The following is a 26,856-nucleotide window of genomic DNA, read 5'->3' as shown; positions in this document are numbered from 1 at the left end:
AATTCATAATGGAAATTTGTATATATAAATAGAAAAAGTACTTCTTACGTATTTTACACATTTTGCAGTAGTGAATTGTATCATATATATATGTATATATAAAATGCATACATCAATACTTATAATATTTTAAAAAATTATCTTACCTTTTAAGAATCAAGAGAGTGATAATTGGATAAATATAAAATAAAATGACAGGGAAGAAATATAGTATTTACAGGAGTTTCATTTTACCGTGTGAAAATTATTAAATGTTCCTACTTTGGTATTTGAATGTACACGTATCGTATTTACGTGTGCTCTAAATCTTCCATTAAGGAAGTGAGAAACGTGTTGCCGTTGATTAATCTAGTAGTGCCCACGACAAATTCAACGTTTACTGAAATTAGATTTACATTTGATTACGTTTCTATGTTTATATCTAAACAAATAAATAAATTGTAATCGCACAAAATACTCACAGTCTTCTTGTTGCGATAGAAAGCGAAGAGCAGATATCTCTGCAAAAGTACATCCCCCGATAAAAAATACCATAATTAATTTTGGTGGTTCGGAGCTAGAATCTTCACTAGTAATAGAATTTCCTGGAATACAGATTTATTATATTTTGAAAATATATTTAAAAAAAAACAATATATAATTAGAATATTCATATAAAACTTACGTCTTACTAATGAAGATGCGTTATATGGAGCACTGCTTACAGTAGGACCTGGTAATAATCCCATCACATCGTTTAATCCTTGCCATCCATTTGGCTGTACTAGCTGTTCCGCCAGTCTCACGCTCAGAGGTGCATATATTGAATGTACGTAACTGATATCTTTTGGTGCTATTTCACTTTCGTCCTCGACTGTAAGTCTTAATGCTTTCCTCAAAACTGCGTATTGTCGTACTGACTGCTGCTGTTTTAGCAATCCTGCTTTTTCCAAATTTAATATAGTTGGCAAATTTTGGAACCCATAAGTATGAATTATTTCTCTCTTATAATAATCCAACAGTTTTGGCTTCAAACCGGAGTTTGTCAATGATTGAATGCAAAGAAGACGTAAAACTTTGAGTAACGGTTGTTGTTGCGCTATCATATCTTCAATGTATGCGTTTGGTTTGTCAGTGTCAATACAATTTAACAATTCTTGTTCAACTTGCAACGATTCTAAAAAGTTGCTCGAATCGGTAACTTCTTTTATCATTTCCGCGATTGTGGTATCTAATTAAAAAAGAAAATAAATATATTAAAACAAGATCACAAAAATGTGTATCAAGAAAATAGAAATGTTTTAAAAATGCCTGTATTACTTACGCCTTGCTAAAGATTGTTTTGTTGCTAACATGTGTGGTAATTTTGCGACAAATTGTTTGATTTCTTGTACACTCTTGTCTCCATGTCTTTCATCAAACTGAGATGAAATTACTTTAGCTTTCTTACTAAGAACTGGACCGACGCCATTAAAATTCTTATCTCTGCAAGAATAGAGAGTATAAAACTAGAAGAGTTACTATTTAGAAAAATAGATATAAAATTACATACCTAATCTCAGCAAAAAGTTCTTCTCCTGAATTCAATATAATTTGTTCCTTTTCATTTAGAGACATTGCTGTAGGAGAGTCCTCAGAATCATGAAACTTTTTTGCTGGTAATTGAACAGTATCTAAAATGAGGTAAAAAATATTAATATTTTATATAAAAAGCATTTATTAACAAAAGCACCGAAATTAAATAAATACTGTATTATAATTGCAAACACATAAAATTGATATGAGATTGATACTTTACTATATTTTATTCCAAATATTTCATCTATTAGACCTTCATAAGTCAATTGTGTAACTAGGGGTGAAAGTAAATCTACAGATCGATCCAATAGCAATAAATGTTCAATAGTAACGGATGAAGCAGAAAATGCTTTATTATCTTCTTCTTCTCTGGATAATCTCTCTAATAATTCCCAAACTTTACTAGCAGCTGGACCTCTGCCTGTCACTTTTGAGATTTTTCCATATAATTTCTGTAAACCTTGTATAGCTTGCGCAACTTGGTATAAACAAGTGGGATCATTTTCCAGGTGGAATTCTTTAAAGGATCCACTCAACTCCATCGATAGTAGATCATTATCAAATGGAAAAAGATCGCATTTAAATTCCTCTATTAATGTAAAGCTCCCAAAGACACCTCGATTTTGAAGCTTTTTTTGACAAAGTAAGCTTTTGCGTGGCACAAAGAATAAGTGAAATTCTTTACGTGGCCTTTTACCCTCTTCACTGTAATTAATGTTACAGCTAATTATTACAGTGTAATTAATAGTGTAATAAATTATTATAATAAAAAAAATACATATATAATTTGTACTAAAACTATAAAGATTAATAAAAATTATTGGTATTATTATACATGTATATATCAATTTTTATTTAATATTTATATAGATAATTCTGAAATATTGATATTGTCTTTAAATTTGTTAAAGCAGATATATTCTAACAATAACACTTACCCATGAACATTTTCAGCAATCAAGTCCATAAGTTCTAGTTGTGGTCTCGAGATAAATATAATGTTAACAATGTTAGGTGGAATTGTTAAAACTCCACCATACAACGGATACATCTTTACGACACCATATTCTTCCAGTAAATTATATTTCGCGACAAGACCAATTGGGCCAGCCAATGATTGATCCCATATAATAGCCTATACAAAAAGCAATTAAAAGCTAAATAATATATTAAATAAATACAAATGTTTGTAACTGACAGTTCTTTTTATCCTCGACGAAAGATTAAAGTTAGCATTATTCGGTACCTTTGGGCCATCACATTTTTCCAACAAGCAAAGCAATCGCTTTCTCGCTTGCTCCTGTATGAGCCTGACATTTAATCTGCCTCCTGTCAAATATGCCGATGACATAATTATATTATTTACAAAGTATTAGCTACGCGCGACATATCAGAAATCGTTCTGTACAGCTGACAACAGCTGATATTGACAGCAATCAGAGGGTAAGGTTACAAGATATTTTCGGATGTCTCGATTGGCTATCGGATAGAGAATTCCTAGAATCTATTCCTACAATAAACTCTAGAAATTCTCCAATCGATAGCCAATGATGTCGTCTGACATATCACGTTGCAAACGACTACAGCCAATCGTATCACTTAAGACAAATAACGATGACCAATCAGAGAATCTCTTGGCTATTTCATTGTCCAATCAAACGCCGCGATTCGATTTTATTTTTGCGCGTGTGCAGTGACGTAAGTTTATGCAATTGTTATTATTCAAAAGTGAACTCGAAGTTAACGTGTGCGTCTCGCGTAAATGTTGAATAATAGTTTATCGTAGTTGAATAATAGTTAAATCGTGCGTGATCGCTATCAGGATCGTTATCAGGAATGTTTAACATAAACGCGCGATTTTGACCGTTTCGATATTTCGAGAATCGTAGTTTCGCTGTTCGACATCGCAATGCATCGTGACGTCACAGGTCGCAGAATCGCATTCGAGAATATTTCGTCCCGCGTCGTTCGTAATCGTTATTAAAAGTGAATTCTCGCTCGTAAAAAGTTGCTTCTTCGTGTGTGTCCGAGATCCTGTTCGCATCCTGCGTTATTTTTCTCTCCGAAATGTATCGAAAGTACAACAGCTGCGTAATCATTGCCAGGTACGTATAAACATTTTCATTCTGCAATTAATTGTGTGATTACATTTCAATATTCGTTTCAAAAAGCATCTTGAGTTTTATTTTCAGCTCTGTCCGTTTTAATTGCATCTTTTGTACTTATTTTCTATGTCTTTTCTTGCATTTCAAGAATATGCGTATGTGTGTGCGTGCATATATTTGCATACGTTTCAAATTATTTAACATAATGGAAAAAGAATAGACTGAAATTGTAGACATGGCGTATGAGCTTAGTTGACTTTGTTCGACTATCGCGAGTCGCAGAGTCGCTTCGAGAATATTTTTTTCTGCATCTGTTGCATAATCGTGAAAAGTGAATTTTCGCGCATGAAAAGTTATCGCGAGTGTCTCAAAATATCGGATGTAATCGCGTTAAATACATGCATCGCGTAGAATCGTTATTGTAGACCGATATTTCGATTTCAGTGATTCTCATCGATGTGCTCGAAAGTCAATCGAGGTTCTCACTGTCCAGGACAACAGGTTCCCATTTTTCCACCAAGATGCAATGGACTGATTAAGAATTTCATCGAAGGTGCAATGGACGTTATGCAGTTATTATCAGGTATGTAATGCCAGGTATGTGCATTTTCATATATGCATATTTTTTCCACTTAATTGTATTAAATATATTGCTGCCATATTTGACAATTAATAGATATAAAATATGTTCGAATTTTGTAATATTTGCATTGATGAGATATTCTATTAAAAATAATAATAATTACAATATAAATATTTATTATATTCTTTATATATTAATATTATATTTTGTTACAAAAGAACCACAATATTATTTTTTGTCTTCTAAAGCTCTTAAAAATTAGATCAATGGTAAAAGTAAATAAATCTTTATTATGAAATATGAATATTTGAATATATATGAATATATATTTATATATATGAATATATGAATATATATGAATATATATGAATATATATTTATTATAAAATATGAATATATAATTATGAATATATAGGAATTTTTGATATTTTTATGAAAAGAGAATGTATATATAAACAAAAATTTAAATATATCAAATACTGAAAAATTTGCGCGAAAAGAAATTTTTTACTGCTAATTATTTTGTAATATAAATTTTTAAATTTAATATATATTAAAACTTTTATTTTTATAAATAAAATAAATTTATAAATTTAATAAATATTAAAACTCTTGTTTTTATAAACCACATTGACCATTGATAAATTAATTTTAATTCCTAAAGAAACGCATTATTATTTTTTCAACAATAGCGCATTGAAAAATAATTGTATTTTTATTGCTTTAATTTAAAAGTAATTCTCTAAATTTAGTTAAATTAAATATTTGTGGATTATTGAATATTTTTACAATACAAATCGACCAAAATAAATTTTTAAAAATGATATTTTTATAATAAAAAAGTAAATAATATTATACATAATAAATTATTGTAAAAGATATATTCATTCATAAAAATTTATATCATTTTATCGCATGTATCAATAATTACTTTTATATACAAAGAAATTTATATACATTTAGCATTTTATATCCAAATTCCGCTTATCTATTCCTCGACATATATGTATAATGCTAATGAATGCGATAAAATTATGCGTATAATTTATTATCATGTCTATTTACACACATGTATTTGATTCTTTATTATTATTAGCATATACTGGTGTTTTTTATATATTAATATATGCTGACATTTTTGGCTTTTCTCTTTCTTTTTTGGATCATACCGTACGATATGCCGAGAAGCATTATCAGTTTATTATATCAGGTCGAGTGCGCGTTCTGTGTCTGTAGCACAGTGTGTCAGTGTTCCGGAGACTGCGCAGCATCCCGCGGGGAAAAGCGGGAAGGGGTGAAAACGGATAGGGGAGGTAACTTCGGGTTTTTAATCCGTGGATGTAGAGAGTCATAGTGGGGGATGCATCCTCGCAGCCCTCTCTTCTCGTCGCACTCTTCTCGCCGATTCGATTCCATCCCCATCCGCGCTCTCCCGCCCCTTCCTCCCGGCTTTCCACTCCGCTCTTCTCTCCCCCCGATGCCCCACCATCGTCGTCAATCCTCCCGCTACGTCGTCCGTCGTCCCGAACGTCCTCTCTCTAACACCCTCCGTGTTTCTCGTCAGGCGGGGGTTGCTACCGGTCTCCTAGTGACTTTCGTCGTCGGGGATCGCGTGACACGTGCGTGAGAAAATACCGGTCCCGCGGTCCCGGTTTCGATCCCGAACGATATGACGACCAGGTGATTCCGCGTAGACATCGCCATCGGGTGAGATTGGCGAGAGATCGCCAGTCTGGTGACATAGTTGACAAATACACTGCAATCGTGAGATAACGAGAAATCGAAGATCGTGATACACTTGGTGATCCATCGTCATCGGCGGGCTTGATTGTCGCGACTGCGTCGACAGCTGTCGCAGGCTTTTTTGAGGAAGGCTTGAAGATCGGTGCGCGCATCTTGCTTGGGATTTCGTCGAAGGGAACGGCGGATCTCTTCGATGTCTCGTGGTATTCGTTAAGGATCGATCGAGTATCCTCAAATAATTGCTGAGTAGAGTCCGCTTTTTGGAGAGCCTTAATGTATAGGATTGTCTCCCGATATTTATCCTAACAAGTGCAAAACGGATCGAAGGTTCACGGGTAGCGCGACAGTCAATATTTGATAGAATAATATCGCTCTTGGTTTTTCGATTCTATTATTATAATCCATTCTTTCATAAGTATAACCAGCTTTGTCCTATTAAATCAGCCTCGCTAACGAGGGAAATATTCGCGTCTCTCTTCGTTCTTTACGAGCATGAATAACAACGTTTTTTAATGAAAAATTATGACAAAAATTGCGTAATTGAAATTTTCTCGCATTATATCATTATGGGTTTTACAACTATTATCGTAACGTTGATGTTGGTGAATAATCTTTGATATTTCAATTTCTCTCTCTTTCTCGCTCTCTCTCTCTCTCTCTTTTGTCTTTTATTCCACAGACATTTTACTTGACAATCTTCTTCGAACATATCTTCTATTCATTATTAATATTTAATTCGAATAAGGAACAATATAAAATGTTAATTATGTCTTCAATTCAGTGCAAGAATGAGGAATGACGTACGAAGATATGTTCGAGTTCAGTTTCGCGCAATGTCTTATAATTAATTCAAAGCGATTTCTCTAAAATAAATCTGCACAGTTCGATAGATTATAAAAAGCCTTAGATTTAGGAAGCAAAGCGATGTTATAATTGGATTTGGCTTCCAACAGCTCCCCCATTTTAAATTAATACAATATTAAAAGAAAAATATCATAATCGCGTAACACAACAAAGAAATTAGCGTGAGGAATTGGATCTTCTTTGTGAGAATGTGATCTCGAGAAAGAAAAGAAAAGGAAAGAAAAAGAAAAGCTGACAAGAGTCGGTTTGTAAGTTTTCTTGATAATAAAATTCATGCTGTTTCTTTCGCTTTTATACGAAACTCACGGAAGAAAAAATCTTTAGAATTGTTCTCATATTATTTAAGATAAATCTCACATTATATAGGACAAACTCGTCTTGTGTTTGGTGCATATATCAGCTTTAGTCTCGAATTCTACATTTTGATTGATATTGTCGAATTTATCAAGTATAACAATAATGTATTTAAAATCACACTTTCTTTAATTATTATTAATTAATTTTCTACAAAAATTTTAGCTACAATGTGTTTTGTTTTTTAAATAATTATGTTTAAATATGTGAAAACATATATTATCAGAGAATGAAAGCTACTAGTTTTAAATAGACAAGTGTGTCACAATATGAGAGATATGAAACACGATGCAAATATTAGAATTAATTTACTTTAATTTATTATTTGTATGTATTATTAATAATTTCACTTTTTTATATTATATTTTTTTTATATCCTTAATATTGTAATTTTATCTCCCTATTTTGATACTGTGTCATGCATAGTCCAAACTTTAAAGCGATGGCTTAAAGCGAAAAGTTCTTATCTTCTTTTCTTCGGACAGGTATCTTTTCTCGATAAAGCTCTTGCAAAGAGCTTTCTCGAACAGTTCTCTCTACCGCATTATACTTGATTCCGATTCCTTTCAGATGCTTTGTAATCATCGATTTGAGAGATCGATAACATCTTTCGATATCGCCTTTTCTGTTCCCTATTTCAAAGATACGAGAAAAGATAAGAGAAAGCAGTGATTGTGATTAATTTTTCTTCATTTGCCCTACAAATATGTTTGTAAAAAAAATAAAAAAGAATTAAAAGATGTGAGATATTTTAAAAACAAGAGTTCAACAAATTTATATGTAAAATATAATATAAGTATAATATAATGTGGTAGAAATAATTTTCGAAGAATTGTTTGATTGAATTAAATGGAGAAGATTTTGATTTGCGGAAAATTATATCTCTTTCTTCTTTATTAAATTAAATTAGAATTACGATATGTATATAATCAAAATTGTATACATTTCATACATAGTAGCAAATAAACTTTTCAGTAATTCCCTATCCAAAGAACTCAGAGTATTAAATTATATTTTTAAGTAATTACTACATTTCTATTTATCTGTCTGGTATTTATATCGAAATATTAACGCATTAATATATTTTTAATATTCAACATATTAATATATTTTAATAAAAATATATTATTATATTAAGAAAAATAATAATATATTTTTAATATATAACATTAATATATTTTTTAATATATTAGTATATTTCTCGGAAACAAAAATTGCTAGACCAACCCTAATCTCCTGAAAGATAATTCATTGCTAAACCACCCCTAACCCCTTGAGAGATAATTCATTTATTAAATTATATAGATTAATTAGAAAAGTAGAAAGATGTATACATTTTTGTTCATTTGTTGGTCTCGTGATAAAACTCTTGTGAGGCTCTTTAGAGGCAAGTAAATATTACAGCGGTGAAAATACGGGTATGTCGATTCGTGTGCAGAGTTTATGATAATATTTAATCCGGTTATAGCACAGTCGAGGCGAATATAGCGAGCGGAATATACTTGGGTACACCTCGCGATAGTCGGGTGGTCAGTCGATGATTCCGTTCCGCCCGTGTCGTTGTTGGCGATAATCCAGTTATAAACGAGTGGTTACGAATGTATTATACTCGACACGCCACGTCGCCAGCCCGTCAGCTGTGTGTTTCGACCGAGGTTTTTTTATTTTTTTCGCACTTCCATACCTCACTTTCCATACCGAGTGGTGAAGTACTGAGTTTGTGATGCGCGCGTTAATCATCCCCGCGAACAATACCGCGAGATTTTGTCGCCTGGATTAACATCGCACACGTCGCACGTCGTCGTTTTAATGCGATTGTCTCGACGGTCAGCCACATTCGTCGTTGTCATCGTCGTCGTTGTCGACATGTCGTCCATTCATCTATATCGTACGGCGATGTCATTCATCATCGGCGACTTCTTCCGCTAACGCCATCCCTGGTTACCCGGGGATCGTCGTCTCTCGCGATCGTAACGTCACGTATCCCATGAGAGCCAGAAGACGAGCACGGGCCTCGTTTATTCACGTGATCGAGCATTGGTTGCACTCGTCGGATGCACTCGTCAAAGTGTCGCGCTTGTGTCATGTATCACGCTGGTCTGGAGAGATTGTACGTTGAAACATCAGAGTCAAGCTGTTGCTTTCGTTTGCATTCAAGTGATCATTTTCTTGATTAAGGAATTCAATTTTCTATCGAACACTTCAAAGATATTGTTCTAATTACGCGTACACGTTTGTGTCGCATCTGTAAACGTTCAAAGATTATAGATTGCGTGCGTATATATTGCATATTGTAAATACACACACATGTAAATTGATATTCAAATTCTCATCTTAATTTTTCTTTTTATATCAAGTTGACCGTTTCTTTTCGTGATATTATCATGCTCGAAATATGCTAAGAATATAAAGCTGTTACTCATCGCGTGCACTTGGAAGATCACAGGTCGTGCATTTATATCATAAGTTTCTTATAAATTGTAAAGTTCTGCAGATTCAAAGCTGCTGTATTACAAGCTCTTTACACGAAATTACCTTATCGTCGCTCTTGTTCTGAGATTATATACAGTAATATCGTATACGGTAATGATCAGAGATATGATGTTTTATCAAACATTACATTCTACAAGCATTCAAGATCCTCGTGATCCCCATAGTTATCTAAAGTTACGAGTACGTTAAAACTTTATTAATTGCAAACACAAAAAGAAAGAGAGAGAGAAAGCGAGTTCTTTTCGAACATCTCGCAGTGATATCGCAGAATTCGGAAAATGCTGCTTCACGATGGGATTTTTAATTTTCTTTCTACTTAAAGCTTGGACATCGAAGTGATTCGCGACAGGGACAATAAACCCGCGTTTTATTTGAATTGAAGAATTAAAAGGATCTTCGAACGATATACAACGACAATTAAAACGCGAGACAGTCTGGTTTCTCCCTTGAAACGTCGTCTATAAAATCGAAACGCGAGGGAGAAAGGAGGAAAGCTGCGAACTACGAGGGATCGAACGTAAAGGGGAGAGGACGTATGAGAAATTCAAATATCGTCTCGATCGATCGGGGTGTCTTGCAGCTTCCCTTCGAGCTCTCCCGAGCGATCAACACTGTGCATACAAGCATTACAGATTGTGTAAGCCCGACATTTACGAAGACTTATAGAATCGCGATGTATAAGTGGCGAAAAACGGTAAACGTTAACGCGACCGTTCCTTCCTCTACCTCGATGAACTGAACGCGTCTTAAGCGGCAATCAAGGTGGGTTAAATCGTAACCGTGTTACACGTGTTCGAGTTATTCGCTGCTTGTGATCGACGCAAAGTGAATCGACGTGGTATCCAAGGATGGAGAGAAATCGGAGGAGTAAGGGCTCTCATAAGCGTGGAAGGACAGGATTCGCGTCTCGATGTGTTTCCTCTTGAGGCTTGCGGCTTACACGTGTCGCCGATTAATCGAACGCGCTCCTTAGATCTACACATCTATTGATCGCGAATTAGCAAACAAAACGTCGTGATGTTTGCCCCGCAGACGTGCATAATGCAAGTTTGCAGATCGACGTGAGCGCAAGAATACACGGAGCAGCTGTATCTCGCGCAACGTTTTTCCATTCTCTTCGAAAATTCTGAAAATCCTTATTGGACGGATCGCATTTACGTAAACGGATTTACGTAAACAACAGCGTACATTGAATCGCGAATATTTCGGAAAGCACGGAGGAAGAAAAGATCGAAGAGGACATTTTACGGAAACGATAGTCTCGCATTAAAGGAACTTTCAAGTCACCCTGCAAGAGCTATCGATTTGGAATTATCGAGGATTAAACTAAACATCAAAAGTACGTATCGAAAATCGTAAAATATCATACAAAAGGAAAGAAAAATTTTCTCTCAGATTTTATCCAATCGAGTATGTCTTAACTTTTAATCGAGTATCCGGTCGAGTAATCTGGAATGTTGTAGAAAATCCCGTAAGGTAGAATCTGCTATAAGAAATAGAAAGCTAATATATCAAAGTTGAATTAGAAGATTGAAGATCTTTATCAAGGGAGATTGGGACGAAACGAAAGGGAGAATCGCGATCGATCGAAAATCAGTCAAACGGCGAAAGGATTTGCGGGATTACGGTGGTCATAATTGACGGGATTAATCGAGATTTAAAACGCCGCAAAACGAGCCAGCTACGGTGTGTCGAGAGACATTGAGCGAGGGGAACCCGAAAGGACCATCAATCGAAAAAGGAGGAAAAACGGAAAGTCACGTACTCTTGTATTTTTACTCTCGTGGGAAATCAAAGACTGTAGACAAGCGAGACTATCGAGCACCCGAATAGCGAGACACTGTTGTCGTTCTTTATCACGGTGACAGCCAGATTGATAACGAGTCGATCGTCACCCACGCAAGGCATACGAGGCGCATCGTAGCGCAACTTCTTCAAAGTGATTCATCGAGGGCACTTCTCCCCTTCTTCCTCTTGATGATCGTTTTAACCGCATGCCGGAAAATTATCTCGAAATTTCATGGCGTGCTGCTCCGCATCGTACACGCCTGATCGAAAATTGCGGCTCAACCGTTATGCAAATGAACGAGAAAAAATGCAAAGTTCCTCACTTCCGAAAATATAAGATCGTATAAAATAGCGTCGTAAAAGTTCGAGTTACGATACGACGCGAGATAATCCGAAAAGATTGAGAATAAAGAAATCGAGTATCGGATTCGGAAAGAACGGACGGAAGCGAAATATTGACAACATCGCGGGGATTATCTGGTAGAAAAATTTGGCAGTCTTTCTCTCCGCTTTCCTCCCTCGGCAACTTTCGACGCGGTAATCTATCCGCGCGCTGCCCTTTACGGTGGCTTAAGGATATCACGAGGGATCCAGGATGCGTTTTAGCCTCTCCCACAAAGTTGTCGGGAGTATCAGACCTTTTATCGGGAACAGGGAGAAATGAAGTTATCAGTGTCGGCTTACACAGCTCAGGCCAGTGCTCACAAAAATCTCTGCAGTTATCAGCATCAGCGAAGCTACGGGGCCACAAATCAAGCATCCACGGCCCGGACCCCCTCAGACCTCGCGACGGTCCTTCCTGCCCTCAAGGTATATTAGGTTGTACGTTATGGTTATCTTTCATTGTGTTCAGAGTACTTTTCAACTATTACGAGACGTTACAATGATTGCTAATTTGAGGTAATAACATTTTTTAATCTCTCTTTTTTTTTAGATTTATTAAAAACTTGCAAATATGTTTAATTTTTCCACGTGATATTTTTCAACTAGGGATATTTTTAAATCAATTTCAAGTCTATTTTTTTTGTTTCTAATGTCATCTGTAATAACTGAGCGAAGGGTGAAGTAGGTGGTGAAACGAAGCCTTACTATGATTGTATGTTACATTTCTCTATTCTTCCGTTAATATAGGCCGTGATGTACGTACGTTGAGTGAGAACAGCGCCTGAAGCTTGAGGTTAAATACAGGGTGTTCAAAAACTATTGGATACTTTTTCTTTACTATATTTCTTGTTTTAAGATAATTTGTTTAAATAAAAATATTAAAGAATATCATCATTTATCGTACATTCGATTTTTAATATATTCTTTATTGTTTTTATGATTAAGCTTTGAATTAAATTTTTATTGAAATCCATTTGAAATTTACTAAAAGTAATATTTTATCACTTATTTTCTCCCTTCTGCAGTTTAATCCACTAAAACCTTTTTATTTTTGATTATTAGTTATCCGAAAATAGTAGATGTCGCGATATTCTTGTTCAAGAAGAATCGATTTCAACTTGTCGAAGAATATACAGTTAAAAGGGCATCCGATGATTTTTTAGAAGCATTCTTTAATGGCATGATTTTTAATAATTCCACTAATTAATTAATTTTTAATAATTAATAATGAGGCACGATTTTTAATAATTCTATGATATCCTATATAATGTTCGTATGCACTTTTACTCAAAATACAATTTATAGAGTTTATTCTACTTGCGGAGAATTAATGGAATATTAGATACATAACATTATAGTAGATTTAATCTCTAGTTACCTACTCAAATTTAATGAACTCGAATATAACAGGAAATTTAATTGTCAATTAATACTAATTGTTGTTAGAGTAACAGGATATTTCGCGATTGACGGATGATTAGATTTAATTGCTAATTGACAGAGTTGGTTTTAATTAAAAGATATATTTAATTTGGACGGTGTTATGCAAAAATGTGTTAACTAAAATAATTGTGAATAAATTAAGTTGTTTAGGTATGTTGTTAGAAAATAAATAATGATTATTTTTTAAACAGTTTCTCACAGTATCGAAGTTCTAGATTATCTCTATACAATACTTATATTTTATATTTTATGAAATATTAATATATATTTCATAAATAAAATCTAGAAATTACTGCTTTTTGCATAACATCATTTTAAAGATTTCTTGTTTAAAAGAATTTTAATTTATATTTCTCTGTTTTTCTCTTTGAATATTCGCGAGGAGAGAAAGATGTATTGTATCAGATACATTATTGAAGAATTTACAAGAGAATTTTATAAAAAATCTAAGAAGAGTTATGCAAGAATTTACTGCACAAAACATTAATAAAACAAAATATTTATTCTGTAAATACACGTAATAAATATTCTACAAATAATAAATATAAAAATAAAGATATGAGATATAATTGAAAATAAAATAAAATTTAAAATACACATTCTCTCTCTATCTCTCTCTCTCCCATGACAAATGTTATTTTTAGAAAAAAAAAAATATATATAGTGATTTTTTGCATAAAATATTTTTACGCTAAATAATTTGTTTGTTGCACGTGATTTGGCATTTTTTAGATGACATTGCTGAATCTAAAATTATCTTTTCAAAATTTTATGCTATGAGCTCAATTCTATTTATGCATATAATTTATTTTCTGTTAAAAATTTCTCAAATTTAACTCATTTATCTGCATAACACCGTCCATTTTAGGGTTCTCAAAATTTGGTATAAATTATATTGTTTCTTCTGTGTGAATGCAGCTCTGAATGTCGCAACGTAGGGACGAGAACGCGCGATCGAAAAAACAGCGCAGTAGAAAATGTCGAAAAGACAGCCGGTGGTTCGTATATCGCTTCCCGTAAGTGTGTCATCATTGGTATTATTTCTTCTTTGAATACAGGAGAATTATAAAATGCTTGAAAAGTATTTATATATATATATATATACGTATCCATTCGATTTTCCGCTCCAAATTCAATTTGATATTATCGCACGAACGTCCAGTATTCTATTATAATATTAATATCCAGTATTCTACAGCAGTCTATTTTATCATACCAGTTGTCATTTTGCCCTCTTTTTCTAGCTCTATAAAGCTCATTTTAAACGATTCATAATTTTGCGAGTAGAATATTATCCTAAATGTATTCCGTTCTGAATTTTGCATCGTTTAATATGGGCCTGAAACTTGCGTAGAACTTGCATCTTGAAAATTTACCTGAGTCTGCCATCGTTTTAACATTTTATATAACATGAATTTACAAGAGTTGCTGCTCTTTCCATCGGCCTGTTTGCTTGGTTTTCCCTCTCTATATAGTACTGTTTACTTAGAAATCCTCTTCTATTTTTTATACCTGATTCTCTTGTTGTCTCATTTCTTACGATAGTTGCTGTAAATAGCATAAAATATTGCATTATGTCTTAGTAAGGATACAAAGAATCGTCCATTTCCTCGTCGAGTATTACCCATTCTAGTATTAATTTTCAGAGGTTTAAAATGTACTTTTTATCTTTAGCAATAATTTATTAAAGCAGCATTTTTAAATATGTGTTTATTGGAACTTTTTGATTAGTTATAAGATTTAAATTTATTCGGTATATTTCTCAGACTAGTGCGCTTTTATGCACTATATTCCGTAAATACGAGATGCAATTACGTCTATACAGGTACGGCTAATATCGCTAGAATATTCACCGTTGCATGGTTTGACGCGCAACATGACTTGGGATGCCGTGGTGCAATATTATTTCGAAATAGGAAGCTGTTATATTAGGTATATTTATCTAGCAAGATAACAAACATCTCTCATTAATGAATGTGTGCAAATATATATCAATCCCATAAAAGATGCGCGTGCAATCTATTCATATATAAAATAAGCGAGAAATATATGTGTGTTTCAATGACTTCATCAAGAATATTATCTCAAAATAAGATTTTGTATAAATAGAATGCAAAATCGCGACAGAGAACTTACATATTTGTCACAGCGTATTTATTGTCTTCTTATTTCGACTTTACCATATTTCAAGATAATCGAAATTCGAAAACAACAATAAGTCCTATAACTTTCAAGATACGATTCACGATATGATGCCATTGGGAAACTTCGATGCTTCTTTTTCGTTGTAAAAAGTATAATCGAAAATGCACTTTTCAATTTACTCTGGTAATAATGGTTACGTTGTGCTACTCGATACAACGATTCTCATCAGTTTTACATTGCTTCAACTCGCGAGTTAAAAAGAATAAAAAGAATTTTATTATTTTATAATAAAATGGAAAGATAACAATTGTAAAATTTGCAGAATTTTTATCGTTACATGTAACTTTTGGTACATTCCCTCTATTGATTTATTTATTTAAATTTTTCTTATCAAGGAATTGTTATCAAAAACAAAAGTAAAACAGTCTTTTTAATAATAATAGAATAAACTTTTCTAATAATTAATTATTTATGTATATCGTATTAAATCATATTACGAGATGCGGATTAATTATATTTTGGAATCAATATCTACAGATTCTAATTAAAGATCAATTATACGCTGAGAAGGAAAGTTTTAACGAGCTCGAATCTCCACCTCTAATGAACATAAAAACCTTCCATCTTGCTCTTAAGAAAAAAGTGACATCTTGACATATCGTCATAACGTCTCAGCGGTAGTGAACAATAATTGTGCTACTCGCTACGATCTCGTCCAAACATGTCAAATGCAGCTGCACAAACATGATCAGGTATAGAAAAATATATGGCACGTGAAACATGTGTTTAGCCTCTTAAAAATCGAATCGATCGACGAGCGAGTATATTCTATCGTGACATGAAATTTATGCGCGACCTAAGAGGACAAAAATATTCGTACTTGAATAAACTTTTATAAAAATTTCAATAAAAATGCATTATATTGTCAATCTATGCGCGCGAGAAATTTTTTATGTTATTTTTCGTTTTAACGTCGTTTGTCCACTTGCGTGTTCTATATTTCCATCGGGATATATTTAAGCGGGTTCGTAGTATGTAGTCGAAACCGGAAATACACAAGCAGCCAATAATCCGATAAAGAAATCGGCAGACATTGCGCCTGAATTAGCGCTGATAATCGATAGCGCGTGTTACATATGAGTGTGCGGTTGATTCAATTGGCAACGTGGATATCGAGCATAAATATCGGAATATTTTAGCGGATGGTCGGGAAGCGTAAATTAGTGACCTATCTACTAATTTATCTTATCTGTCCTTCTCTCGTGCCGCTCACTCTTTAACTTCTCTCCCATAAAATACACGCTTTCCAGAAATAAAGGCATCGCGCGCGCGCGGTTCGCGCGCAGCGCACCCCAATTACTGCTGATTGCCCTTCGAACGTTCACGCACAAAGTGCTCCTGCGGGACGACCGCTGCGAGAGATCGGAACAAGCGGTTAGGTCGCGTGACACGAACGATACCACTTTAATTACGCGTATATACGTTACCGGAACCGGAACACGCGCGCCCGCAACTCGGGACATTGCGTTTAATGCACCGGCGGTGTCCTCTCATTTGACGGGAGCTCGCCTCTTGCACGTAGAATGAGAAATTAACTATCTCTAAGTGTGCATAAAAACAAATATACATATATGCATGCAGTCAAATAGAGATAACTGTATATATTATGATTTTTCAAAATTCCCTTGTGACACGCACTTATGAGACATTTAATAAGTGTATACAATTTTGTATGTACTTAACAAAATTTAATAAATGTATAAAAAAATTCATTTAAAAGATGATAGAGAAATTTCTCTATCACCTTTCAATTGATTTTTTTTTCAATATTGCAAAAATTTGGAGCTATATATTTTAACATTCTGCATCAGAAAATAGGGTTGTTGTTTTAAAAGAGTTTAAATGTTTTAAATAACTGTTGTTTTAAAGGAGATAATTAATCGTTATTCAAGCCAAACCAACTCCAAGTTTATTATTCAAAATTATCGGTGCGGTTTATTCTGTTTTGGATAAAAGTATCACAATTCCTTTGTAACACGCACTTTTCACTCGTAAGACATTTAATAAATGTATGTAAAAAATGTATACAATTTTTGTATGACTTAATAAAATTTAATAAATGTATAAAAAATTCAATTAAAAGATAGAGAAATTTCTCTTTGAATTGAATTTTTTTTCAATATTGTAAAAATTGCAAAAATTTGCAGCTCTATATTTTAACATTCTGCATCAGAAAATAGGACTGTTATTTTAAAGGAGATAATTAATCGTTATTCAAGCCAAACCAACTCCAAGTTTATTATTCAAAATTATCGATGCGATTTATTCTGTTTTGGATAAAAGTATCACAATTCCCTTGTAACACACACTTTTTACTTGTAAGACATTTAATAAATGTATGTGAGAAATGCATAAAATTTTTGTACGACTTAATAAAATTTAATATATGTTAAAAAAATTCAATTAAAAGATGATAGAAAAATTTCTCTATCATTTTTTAATTGAATTTTTTTTCAGTATGATAAAAATTTGGAGCTATATATTTTAACAGAAAATGCACCAGAAAATACGATTGTTGTTTTAAAGGAGATATTAATCGTTATTCAAGCCAAACCAACTCCAAGTTTATTATTCAAAATTATCGGTGCGATTTATTCTGTTTTGGATAAAAGTATCACAATTCCTTTGTAACACGCACTTTTCACTCGTAAGACATTTAATAAATGTATGTAAAAAATGTATACAATTTTTGTATGAAATAAAATTTAATAAATGTATAAAAAATTCAATTAAAAGATAGAGAAATTTCTCTTTGAATTGAATTTTTTTTCAATATTGTAAAAATTGCAAAAATTTGGAGCTATATATTTTAACATTCTGCATCAGAAAATAGAGTTGTTGTTTTAAAAGAGATAATTAATCGTTATCTAAGCCAAACCAACTTCAAATTTATTATTCAGGATTATCGGTGTGGTTTATTCTGTTTTAGATAAAAGTATCACAATAGGGATTATTAATTATTTCTTTCCCCATCTATGTTACGCGAGCGACTATAATCCGGATGATGATGGCTCTAATTCAGAGTTTAGTTTACTTTAGAGTTAAATTATACCTAACTTTATTCAGAGAATATTAACGCGACTTTGACACGTAATTAATTTCAAGGAATTTGAGATAATTTCCATGTGAATTCGGCAGATGTGAATTTCATAACTTTTGCAACAATTAATAAATCATTACTGCATCAATCCATGAAAAGATCCACTTTAAATTTTCGAATAATGTAAGAAAGATATGATATAAATATGAATGTGTCTGCGTATGAATGAAACGAAGGAAAGACTTATTAGTTCGATTCAAGCTTATAATACATCGTAGAAAATGCATTTTTCATACTCCCTCTATAAACGTTACAAAAGTACAAAGAATGCATTCTACGTATGCATACTAAGAAATGTGCAATATTTTCTTTATTATTTGAGAAACAATGCAATCGTAGCTATTGTGCAAGAAATAAAATTGCATGATTCTCTTTATAAAATAAAGCTGATGAATGAATCGAGTTACAAAATAATGTTGGCTTTATAAAACTGAGATTACATGGATTGATGAAAAGCGTATACGTTTTTTTTTTAAAAACGATATTGATTTCTTTCCCTCGTTTAATGTATGTTAAAAATTTTTCATCAAAAGCAATATCATCCTTTCATCATCTCTCGTCTGCGTCTACAATGTATTCGCGGGGGTTTCGTGAAAGTTCTAATTAAAGAGATTCTCGTGTTTTTAATACGATTTGATAGACGTCTCTCATTCGCGAAAGCAATTTCGTCAAATATCGAACAAGTTTCGGTCGATTGATTCGTCGAGGGTGGTCAATTATTCGTTATTTTCCTTCGAATTTTTATTTTACATCAGGCCGTGTCACGTCGTGGGCGCCGATGGCGCGACACCTAATTACCAGGTCGTAGGGTCATCATCTCGTGTCACGCGGACTGTTATTACGATTGCTGTTGATCAAATCGAGAAAATCGTGACGGGTTCTCTTTCCTCGGTTGGCGTTCGAGAACGAAATAGCATCGAGTCGAAAATGGAATACCAAGCGTATTACGAATTTTTGCTCACATTTTGCTTCTCTCTCAAAATTTCGAGATTTCAAGATTACAACATAGCATAAAATGCAATTGTAGAAGTTTCCACATAAAATTTTTCCAGCTATCCAAATACAAGAATTTTCGTACAACATCTTGCACTTGAGATTTGCTCTTTCGCAAACGTTTGATGGCAATAAAATATCGCGCAGATTTCACCAATAACGCGACTTTTATGTTGAATGATATCGGTAATTCTCGATCAATTTCTCTCAGCATGATCTCTGAAGTAATTGTTAAAATTTTACATGTTTTTTACATCACAATTTGTATACATTAAAAACAAAAATTGCACAGAATGAATATTTCTATTATCCATATTTTTCATTGACGTTATACATTGTATAAATGCATATTGCTAATGTTTTTGTGAACAATGAGATATGAGCAACATTTTATCCAATAATTTATTACTCATCATAGTCGACCAACTTCGAAATCGAAATTGACAAAAGTTGCCGGCACCCTGCGGACGTAATATTGACGTAACGCTTGTTTGAGTTCCATCTTCCACGAAGGTAAATCGAAATAAGCACAGCGCGTAGCGCACGCAGCACGAAACGAACTATATCGCGAAAATTTCTTAATATCATGGTACACTGTGACGACGCATTTATTAGGTCGTGCACACCGTTGGGACTTGTATCCAAGTGTCGTTTCCGAGCGCGATAACACGTCTCTCGAGATCTTGTCGGAATTCTTCCCCCGCTGTGACGCGTTATTTTTCCTATTTTAACTTCCCCGCTGTATCGTTAAGCGTGACGACGTGCGGCTTCTTCATAACGTACCATGGTCCCTGTTCGCGACGTTTATATTTCGTTCCGTACAATTTGTTACAAGTCTTTCGTGTATTAATGATTCTGGTAAATTTGCAAAAATGTAAACACGAAGCAAACGGAGAAAACAAATCAAGTCGTGGACACGACCCGAAATAATCTCACGAAAATGCGAGATTATTTCGGCTCGGGGTTTTTTTGACGTAAAAGAAATTGCGTGACATTTATTTTACATTTATAAATGCATGCATGCATGTGACGAACAGAGTTTGTCACGAAAAAAAATCTGTGAAAAACCGACCGACTTTCCTTTTGTCATTCGTATTATTACAAGTGACATGGCTATTATAGAGTAACGAATTTTGTAACAAATTTTTGTATTGTGTCGTATGTAATTTACGGAATTTTTTAACAGAATTTTTATGACTGAAATGTAATCAGCACAATGCTTTGCAAACGAACGATCTCAACTATTGAGATATATTTTATGCAGCAGTGACAATATATCATTCACGGTTCACTTACCGCGCTGGAAAAAATGTTTGCGCGCAGGAGAGAGAGAAATCTAATGTCTATGGAAATCAACAAGCGTAACAACTATACATGTGCAACACGACAGGAAGCATGTTTATTTACGCGGACGTGCGTATTTGCTTGCGTTGCAATGTGCATTGCGTACTCTTGTGTACCTGCTTCAATCCAAGTTATATATACATAGTATATAATCTTTGCAAAGTAAAATGTAATAGATATTTTGCTTACACGCATCATTAAGAAAGATATTTTTTCGTTATGTATATTGCAAATAAAAATGTATTATTGTACATCAAAGTCTTAAAGTATTTTTCATTATAAAATGCAAATCGGTTGCATAACCCGCAACAATTGTCTGCCGTGATAAAGGCCATCACTGAAAAAAATGCTTTCATTTTTTGTAGTATTTCTAGAATTAATAGAATCATTCGCAAGCATGAAACAGTGAACCTTTATACAAAGAGGAGATCTCGGTCGGTCGTTAACTGGAAGTGACGTGATTCGCGATGTGGGGGTGAGGGTTGATGGGAGAGGGAATGGACGGGAGGGAGAGCACTCTGATTAGCTTGCTATGCCAAACACTCTGTCAGAATTCGCGCGGAGTACGGTTCCCATTTTGGATGAAACTCAATGCTTCATGGGATCTTCACACTGATGTCTGATGTCTGATCCACGATTGAGTAGTACCACTATTTCGTGAATGTTGAATAGAACGCGATAGAATGTGCACAGACGTACGTGAACAGTTACGCGAACCGCAATTACGGCAAATCGTTAACTTGCACGAAGCAAACACGACAATTTGATTTAATCCCAGCTTGCATATGACTTGCTCTCGTGACGCTTTACCTTTAAGCGATAACAATACAAGAGAGATTTGCATAAAACCATAACAATATAAGAGATTTGCGATTAAGCATAATCGTATTTCTCATAAAAGGAACACATCTTTTTTTTTGTAAAGTATGATGTTATATTTGCGCGAATTGATGGAATTTATTTAATATATAAAAGTAACGAGCTTGTGAGTGTTTGAAATAAAAATTTTTCCATCTGAATTTGTTTTTGATTCATCTTTTAGTTTTAAAAAATTAAATAATTTCGATACCGAATTATATATGTATATACGTATCAAACAAGCTTTCCATTTAATGCTCAATAATTTGGATAAGCTTCTTGCTTAGTAATTGTTTAATTAATAATTATTCATATGGATATTAATCCCTCTGTTTCATAATTACACGAGCGAAAAGGGTAACGTGGAGTTACTACGTAGATTACGTAGTTCTGCCTCGTTGATGCAGACTAAAATATATTTATTCTGCGTATATGAGGCATGACAGACAAGACTATTTATGTCAACGATTAAACCAAATACTGAAAACATCATGTCGACTTGCGAATCTCTGATTTTATCATTTTATCGGTTTCGTTAAATTCGATTTTTCTTGTATCAATATTGCCATGTTTAAAAAGTTTACATTATGCAATAAAAAATTAACTAAGAAACAAGTAATCAAGGTTTTCATGCAGTTTATCAGAAAATTGTTATGGAAAAAAAAGTTCGAATCTACATTAAATCGATTTATGTTTTTTATATAAAATTATTCGTATAATTATTATATAAAATTATTTATATTTTTATATAAAATTATTTCTTTTTAATTGTATCATTAATAATGATCCTGCTCTTATGAAAGAATTGCCATGTTTAAAAAGTCTACATTATGCAATAAAAAATTAATTAAGAAACAAATAATGATTTTCATACAGCTTATCAGAAAATTGTTATATAATTGGTACGAAAAAAATGTTTTAATCTACACTAAATTGATTTATATGTTTTTTTAATATAAAATTATTCATATAAAATTTTACTCATATAATTATTATATAAAATTATTTATATAAAATTATTTTTATATAAAATTATTTCTTTTTAATTGTATCATTAATAATGATCCTGTTCTTATAAAAGAATTGTAAATTGTCTTGCTCGCGCGAAATACAATAAGCACTTTTTTTCTTCCAAGTGCATATCAAACGGCACCTGCGATATTGAAAAAAAAAAAGTTTGGAAAAAGACTGAAATGTGTGTGTGTGTGTGTGTGTGTGTGTGTGTGGTGGGTGTCAGAATAGCTCGGTCAGGAGCGTCGGAAAACTTTGGCGGAAGTGTGTAAAGAAAGGCGGAACCCTCGAAGTCCGGATTGGCGATAGAAAACGACGAAGAATAAAGGGTAGGAAAGACGGGGGAAAGGAAATAGCGAGAAACGGCGTCGGCGTCGCGACGCGTTGCTGTCTCGAAAGAAGAATCGCGAAGTCGCTCGAGCAAAGGACCGCCACGACGTTGCACATGGCAACTCCCAAGGAAGATCAATATCCCCACCAATCGTATTTCTCTCTTGACTACGGCACACACTGTCTCTCTGTGGCCGTGTGATATAGCCGACCTTCCTTGCCAACGTGCGTCGTTTTTCCTTAAGCCATTTCTTCGCTCGCACTCGCCCTAATGTAAGAGCTGCCTTCTTCGAAAGAGAGTCTCTCTCACAATTACATTTTCTTCACATGTGGCGAGCCGAAAGAGAGATATTAGGTCGCGATTGCCAATATTCAATGCGATAATCGAGTTAAAAATGATATATCGCGCATTATTATTGTCCAACTTTATATTATTCTGTCGATCGCATTGGTATACGAAACCCGGTGTTTTATGTCAAAGACTTTTTATTCGCATCATGGATTACGTTTCTGTTAAGGCGAATAAGTGGCGCGTTCTCGAATCAAATGGTAGTAGTCGATGTAAATATGTGCACATCGTTGAAAAGTGTCAAAGGGAAATGCCGTTTGCAGTTATGAAACTGAGTATTCGGACGGGTATATCGAATTAAATCGTTTAGATGGTACACGTGGTGAATTTTTATGATCCCCCGCGCGCATATCAGCTGCGAATAATATTGGCTTTGAGACGAATGTCAGTATTTGGTTTTCAATTAATTCATGACTTAGATGTTACTTCAAAGAAATTTAATTCGCTTATTTGATGTGTAACATATCCAACGTCTATATATTTCTATTTTTAAAGAGATTTAATTTTATAATTAAAAATGTTTTAGATTAGCGAGCTATCTTTTTTGTTTGTTTTTTAATTAAAACGAAGTGTTTCTTTCTCTTAACAAAGGACACCCATGTTTGCTACAAATGTGTAATATTAAACTTTTTAATAATTAACTTTCCAATTATTAATCTACTCAAATATTATTTGCTTGGAATAAAAAGCAATTGCACATGTGTCTCTGAATCTCAGTTGCCAAAGAACACTTTATTTTTTTCAGTCATACGTTTAAAACACACATAAAATATGTGCGTATGTGTGAAAATTACATTTTACATGAACAAATTTTCTCCAACGGGAAAAATTGATTTTAAATTAATAAAAAATCAGTGGACAAACAATAATTCGATAAATTTGATATATCCGTATAAAAAATATGAAACAAAAATAAAAATATATTATTTTTTATTTATGCATCTTATAGTTTAGATTACAAACATGCAAAATTGAATATGTAATTGCTATGTTATTATAAAATCGAGTTTATCGCATTGATCCAATACAAATCTCGTTATTTTTACAACTGAATATATAAAGAAAGATTCTTTTTGTCTTTTATATGATTTTTCAATCGTGTTTTCGGGAGAGTAGATAGCATGATAGAATAAGAATATAATATTACAAGATAAAAGAATATGATATATTATGAAAAATGCAACATTACAAATTAATATTAATAATATTAACGTTAAAAATTAAAAGAATATTAGACATAAGTAACAATATTAAGTATTATTTCCTGTTAATTTTTACAATATTGTAATTCTTGCTGACAATATTGTAATTTTTGCTGATTCTTAATCTTTTCAATAGCGATATTCAATTTTATATAATAATAAAGTGTGTATTTATAAAGTTTTGAATTTTCATATAAATCAAATGAGAGAGAAAGATGAAAAAGAAAATCTCGTTTCTCGTTTTTTTTTTGGCCACTTAATCGCACGTGACATACAGACATTCTTACAGACATCCCGTGACATATAGACACAAATAGCATAAATATCGCATGTGTACGCGAATGTGATGGATTTTTCGAGTAAAAGTTTGGCGCGAGAAAGCAATTGATCCTTTGGATCATGTTTTTCTTAATCTTGCACGTATATTCAGACTTGCGTAACACAAAGAAATTTTCAATTAGTTTCGTTCAATATCTTTGTTTATATAGACCCGGATTTTCTAACCCGGATTTGCTAACCTCGGATTTTCTTCCTTTTGTGGACAATGGAAGGAACTCAGTCTTCCTGGATTGAAATGGTTATTACTGGTTTCCTCTCGAACAATTGCGTCGACACTCTCGACTAAAATATGCATTTACATTTGTTTCTAAAATAATGCGTTGGGACTCTTTTCTCTTTTTGGGATTGCTTCTTATTGAAAATAGTCTTGAAAGCTCGACATTTTTACTTTTTCTTTTGCTCTTATCTTATTTAAGTTTTAAAGGATTAATATTGCCATAATTCTTGTAATTTAAACAAAAAATCCTTTAAATATCAATTTAGCTATGTGAAGAATAAATATTGGTGATTTAGCTAATATAAAGAAGATGTAAAGATTTCTTCTCCGAATAAGGCAAATGTCATAAAGAATTTTAGCATACGTAGCTTTTTTGTAAACAACAATATATTTTTAAGTTTTTATATTTTTTATACATATTTTTTTATGATTTTATTTAGTTTTTATAAATTTATTAATATAATCTTTCTATGATTTTTCTTTGTATTTTGATAGATTTTATCATAAAATTAAAATGAAAAAAAACGTAATTTGACATTTTCAAATAAATTTATTTAACTAGTCTCAGATATAAAAATAAATGTATTTATTATATTTTCAATTTCTTAGTTTTGAAATGTCTGTGGTTTTCAAATTTCTTGAGCTATATTGAAAGTAAATTTGTCGAAATAATTCTATTAAAATGCTTAAATAAATAGCACGAATCGAAACAAAGCTATGTATATGCAAATTAATACTATTAGCTTCGCGAAATAGCATTCGCTGTATTTGATCTATGTTAATTTCTAAAGTTTCTCGCAAACGCGTCTATCGTGCCTTCGTTCCACCGACTTTGCGCTTCTATTCCGTCAAGAATTGTTCGCCAGTCGTTCTTATTTCAATTCACTAACGTTGAAAAATCAAGCTCTTCCGAGCCCGAGCACTTTCCATTTGTGAATCTCTTATACGATACGAAAGAAATTGTAAAAAAGCACCTTTAACAAAGACTTTCGCGTTTAAGAGAAGCATGATGAGCATGCTACCTGCGCTTCTTCGCCGCTTTGTACTGTACGACTGTATTTGGTTGAAAAGCTTATTTTTTTCTCGATACGTCGTTAGCTTTTGTGTTAGAGATTTCATCTCTTAAGCGCGATAACTAATAAAAAATATTCCTTTTTCATAATTATTCATTTTAGCTAATCTACTCGATCGATGATAAAATTAAGTTGTGAAATTAGGTCTCGGTTATAAATTCGCGGTATAATATTGACAGGACCATGTCATGTACGCGAAAAGATTGACAACAGGCGCGCTCTGTGTACGTTCAAATCATAAATCTTGTATTTTTTATTCAGGACCGAGCTAAAATAAGCGAGGACCGGCAGTTTGTTTCGGCAGGTGTAATGAATGCACAACACGCGAACATTTTTACACGATTTTGCACGATTAAAGACCGCGAAAAAGAGACGCGTGATCGAATGACAAGTTTTTGTTATGAAGAAAAAGAGAATGCGTTAATGTCGCATTACATGACTATGATTTGATTTATGATGTTGCGAAATTAATGAATGTTTTTGAATCAGTTTCTTGCTCCAATCACTCAGATATGCAATCT

General features: G+C 33.1%; 2 protein-coding genes across 4 annotated transcripts in view; one reads left to right on the top strand and one right to left on the bottom strand.

Annotated features, from left to right (window-relative positions):
* Positions 1-208: 208 nt before the first annotated feature.
* On the bottom strand, positions 209-2,982 carry LOC105254288 (vacuolar protein sorting-associated protein 33A). Its single transcript, XM_011262844.3, has 8 exons — positions 2,804-2,982; positions 2,496-2,692; positions 1,778-2,262; positions 1,532-1,652; positions 1,304-1,464; positions 665-1,210; positions 462-584; positions 209-379 (listed from the first exon to the last, which is right to left on the bottom strand). Exons 1-8 carry the CDS (start codon positions 2,906-2,908, stop codon positions 291-293), a joined length of 1,827 nt encoding a protein of 608 aa, XP_011261146.1. The 5' UTR covers positions 2,909-2,982; the 3' UTR covers positions 209-290.
* Positions 2,983-12,210: 9,228 nt separating this feature from the next.
* Positions 12,211-26,856, top strand: part of LOC105251466 — a 113,324-nt gene continuing 98,678 nt past the window's right edge. The window contains exons 1-2 of one of the 3 annotated variants that reach the window (XM_025408334.1): positions 12,211-12,297; positions 14,233-14,330. In XM_025408334.1, coding sequence (XP_025264119.1) covers positions 14,292-14,330 — 39 coding nt within the window. In that variant the 5' untranslated portion in view covers positions 12,211-12,297; positions 14,233-14,291. Of the gene's footprint in view, positions 12,310-14,232; positions 14,331-26,856 lie in introns of all 3 variants that reach the window. The other 2 variants (XM_025408340.1, XM_025408343.1) reach the window with 2 other exon arrangements.

This window comes from Camponotus floridanus, unplaced genomic scaffold (assembly GCF_003227725.1).
Source record: "Camponotus floridanus strain SB8 unplaced genomic scaffold, Cflo_v7.5 scaffold1, whole genome shotgun sequence".
Lineage (NCBI taxonomy): Eukaryota > Metazoa > Arthropoda > Insecta > Hymenoptera > Formicidae > Camponotus > Camponotus floridanus.
This window is presented reverse-complemented; position numbering and strand designations above follow the sequence as displayed.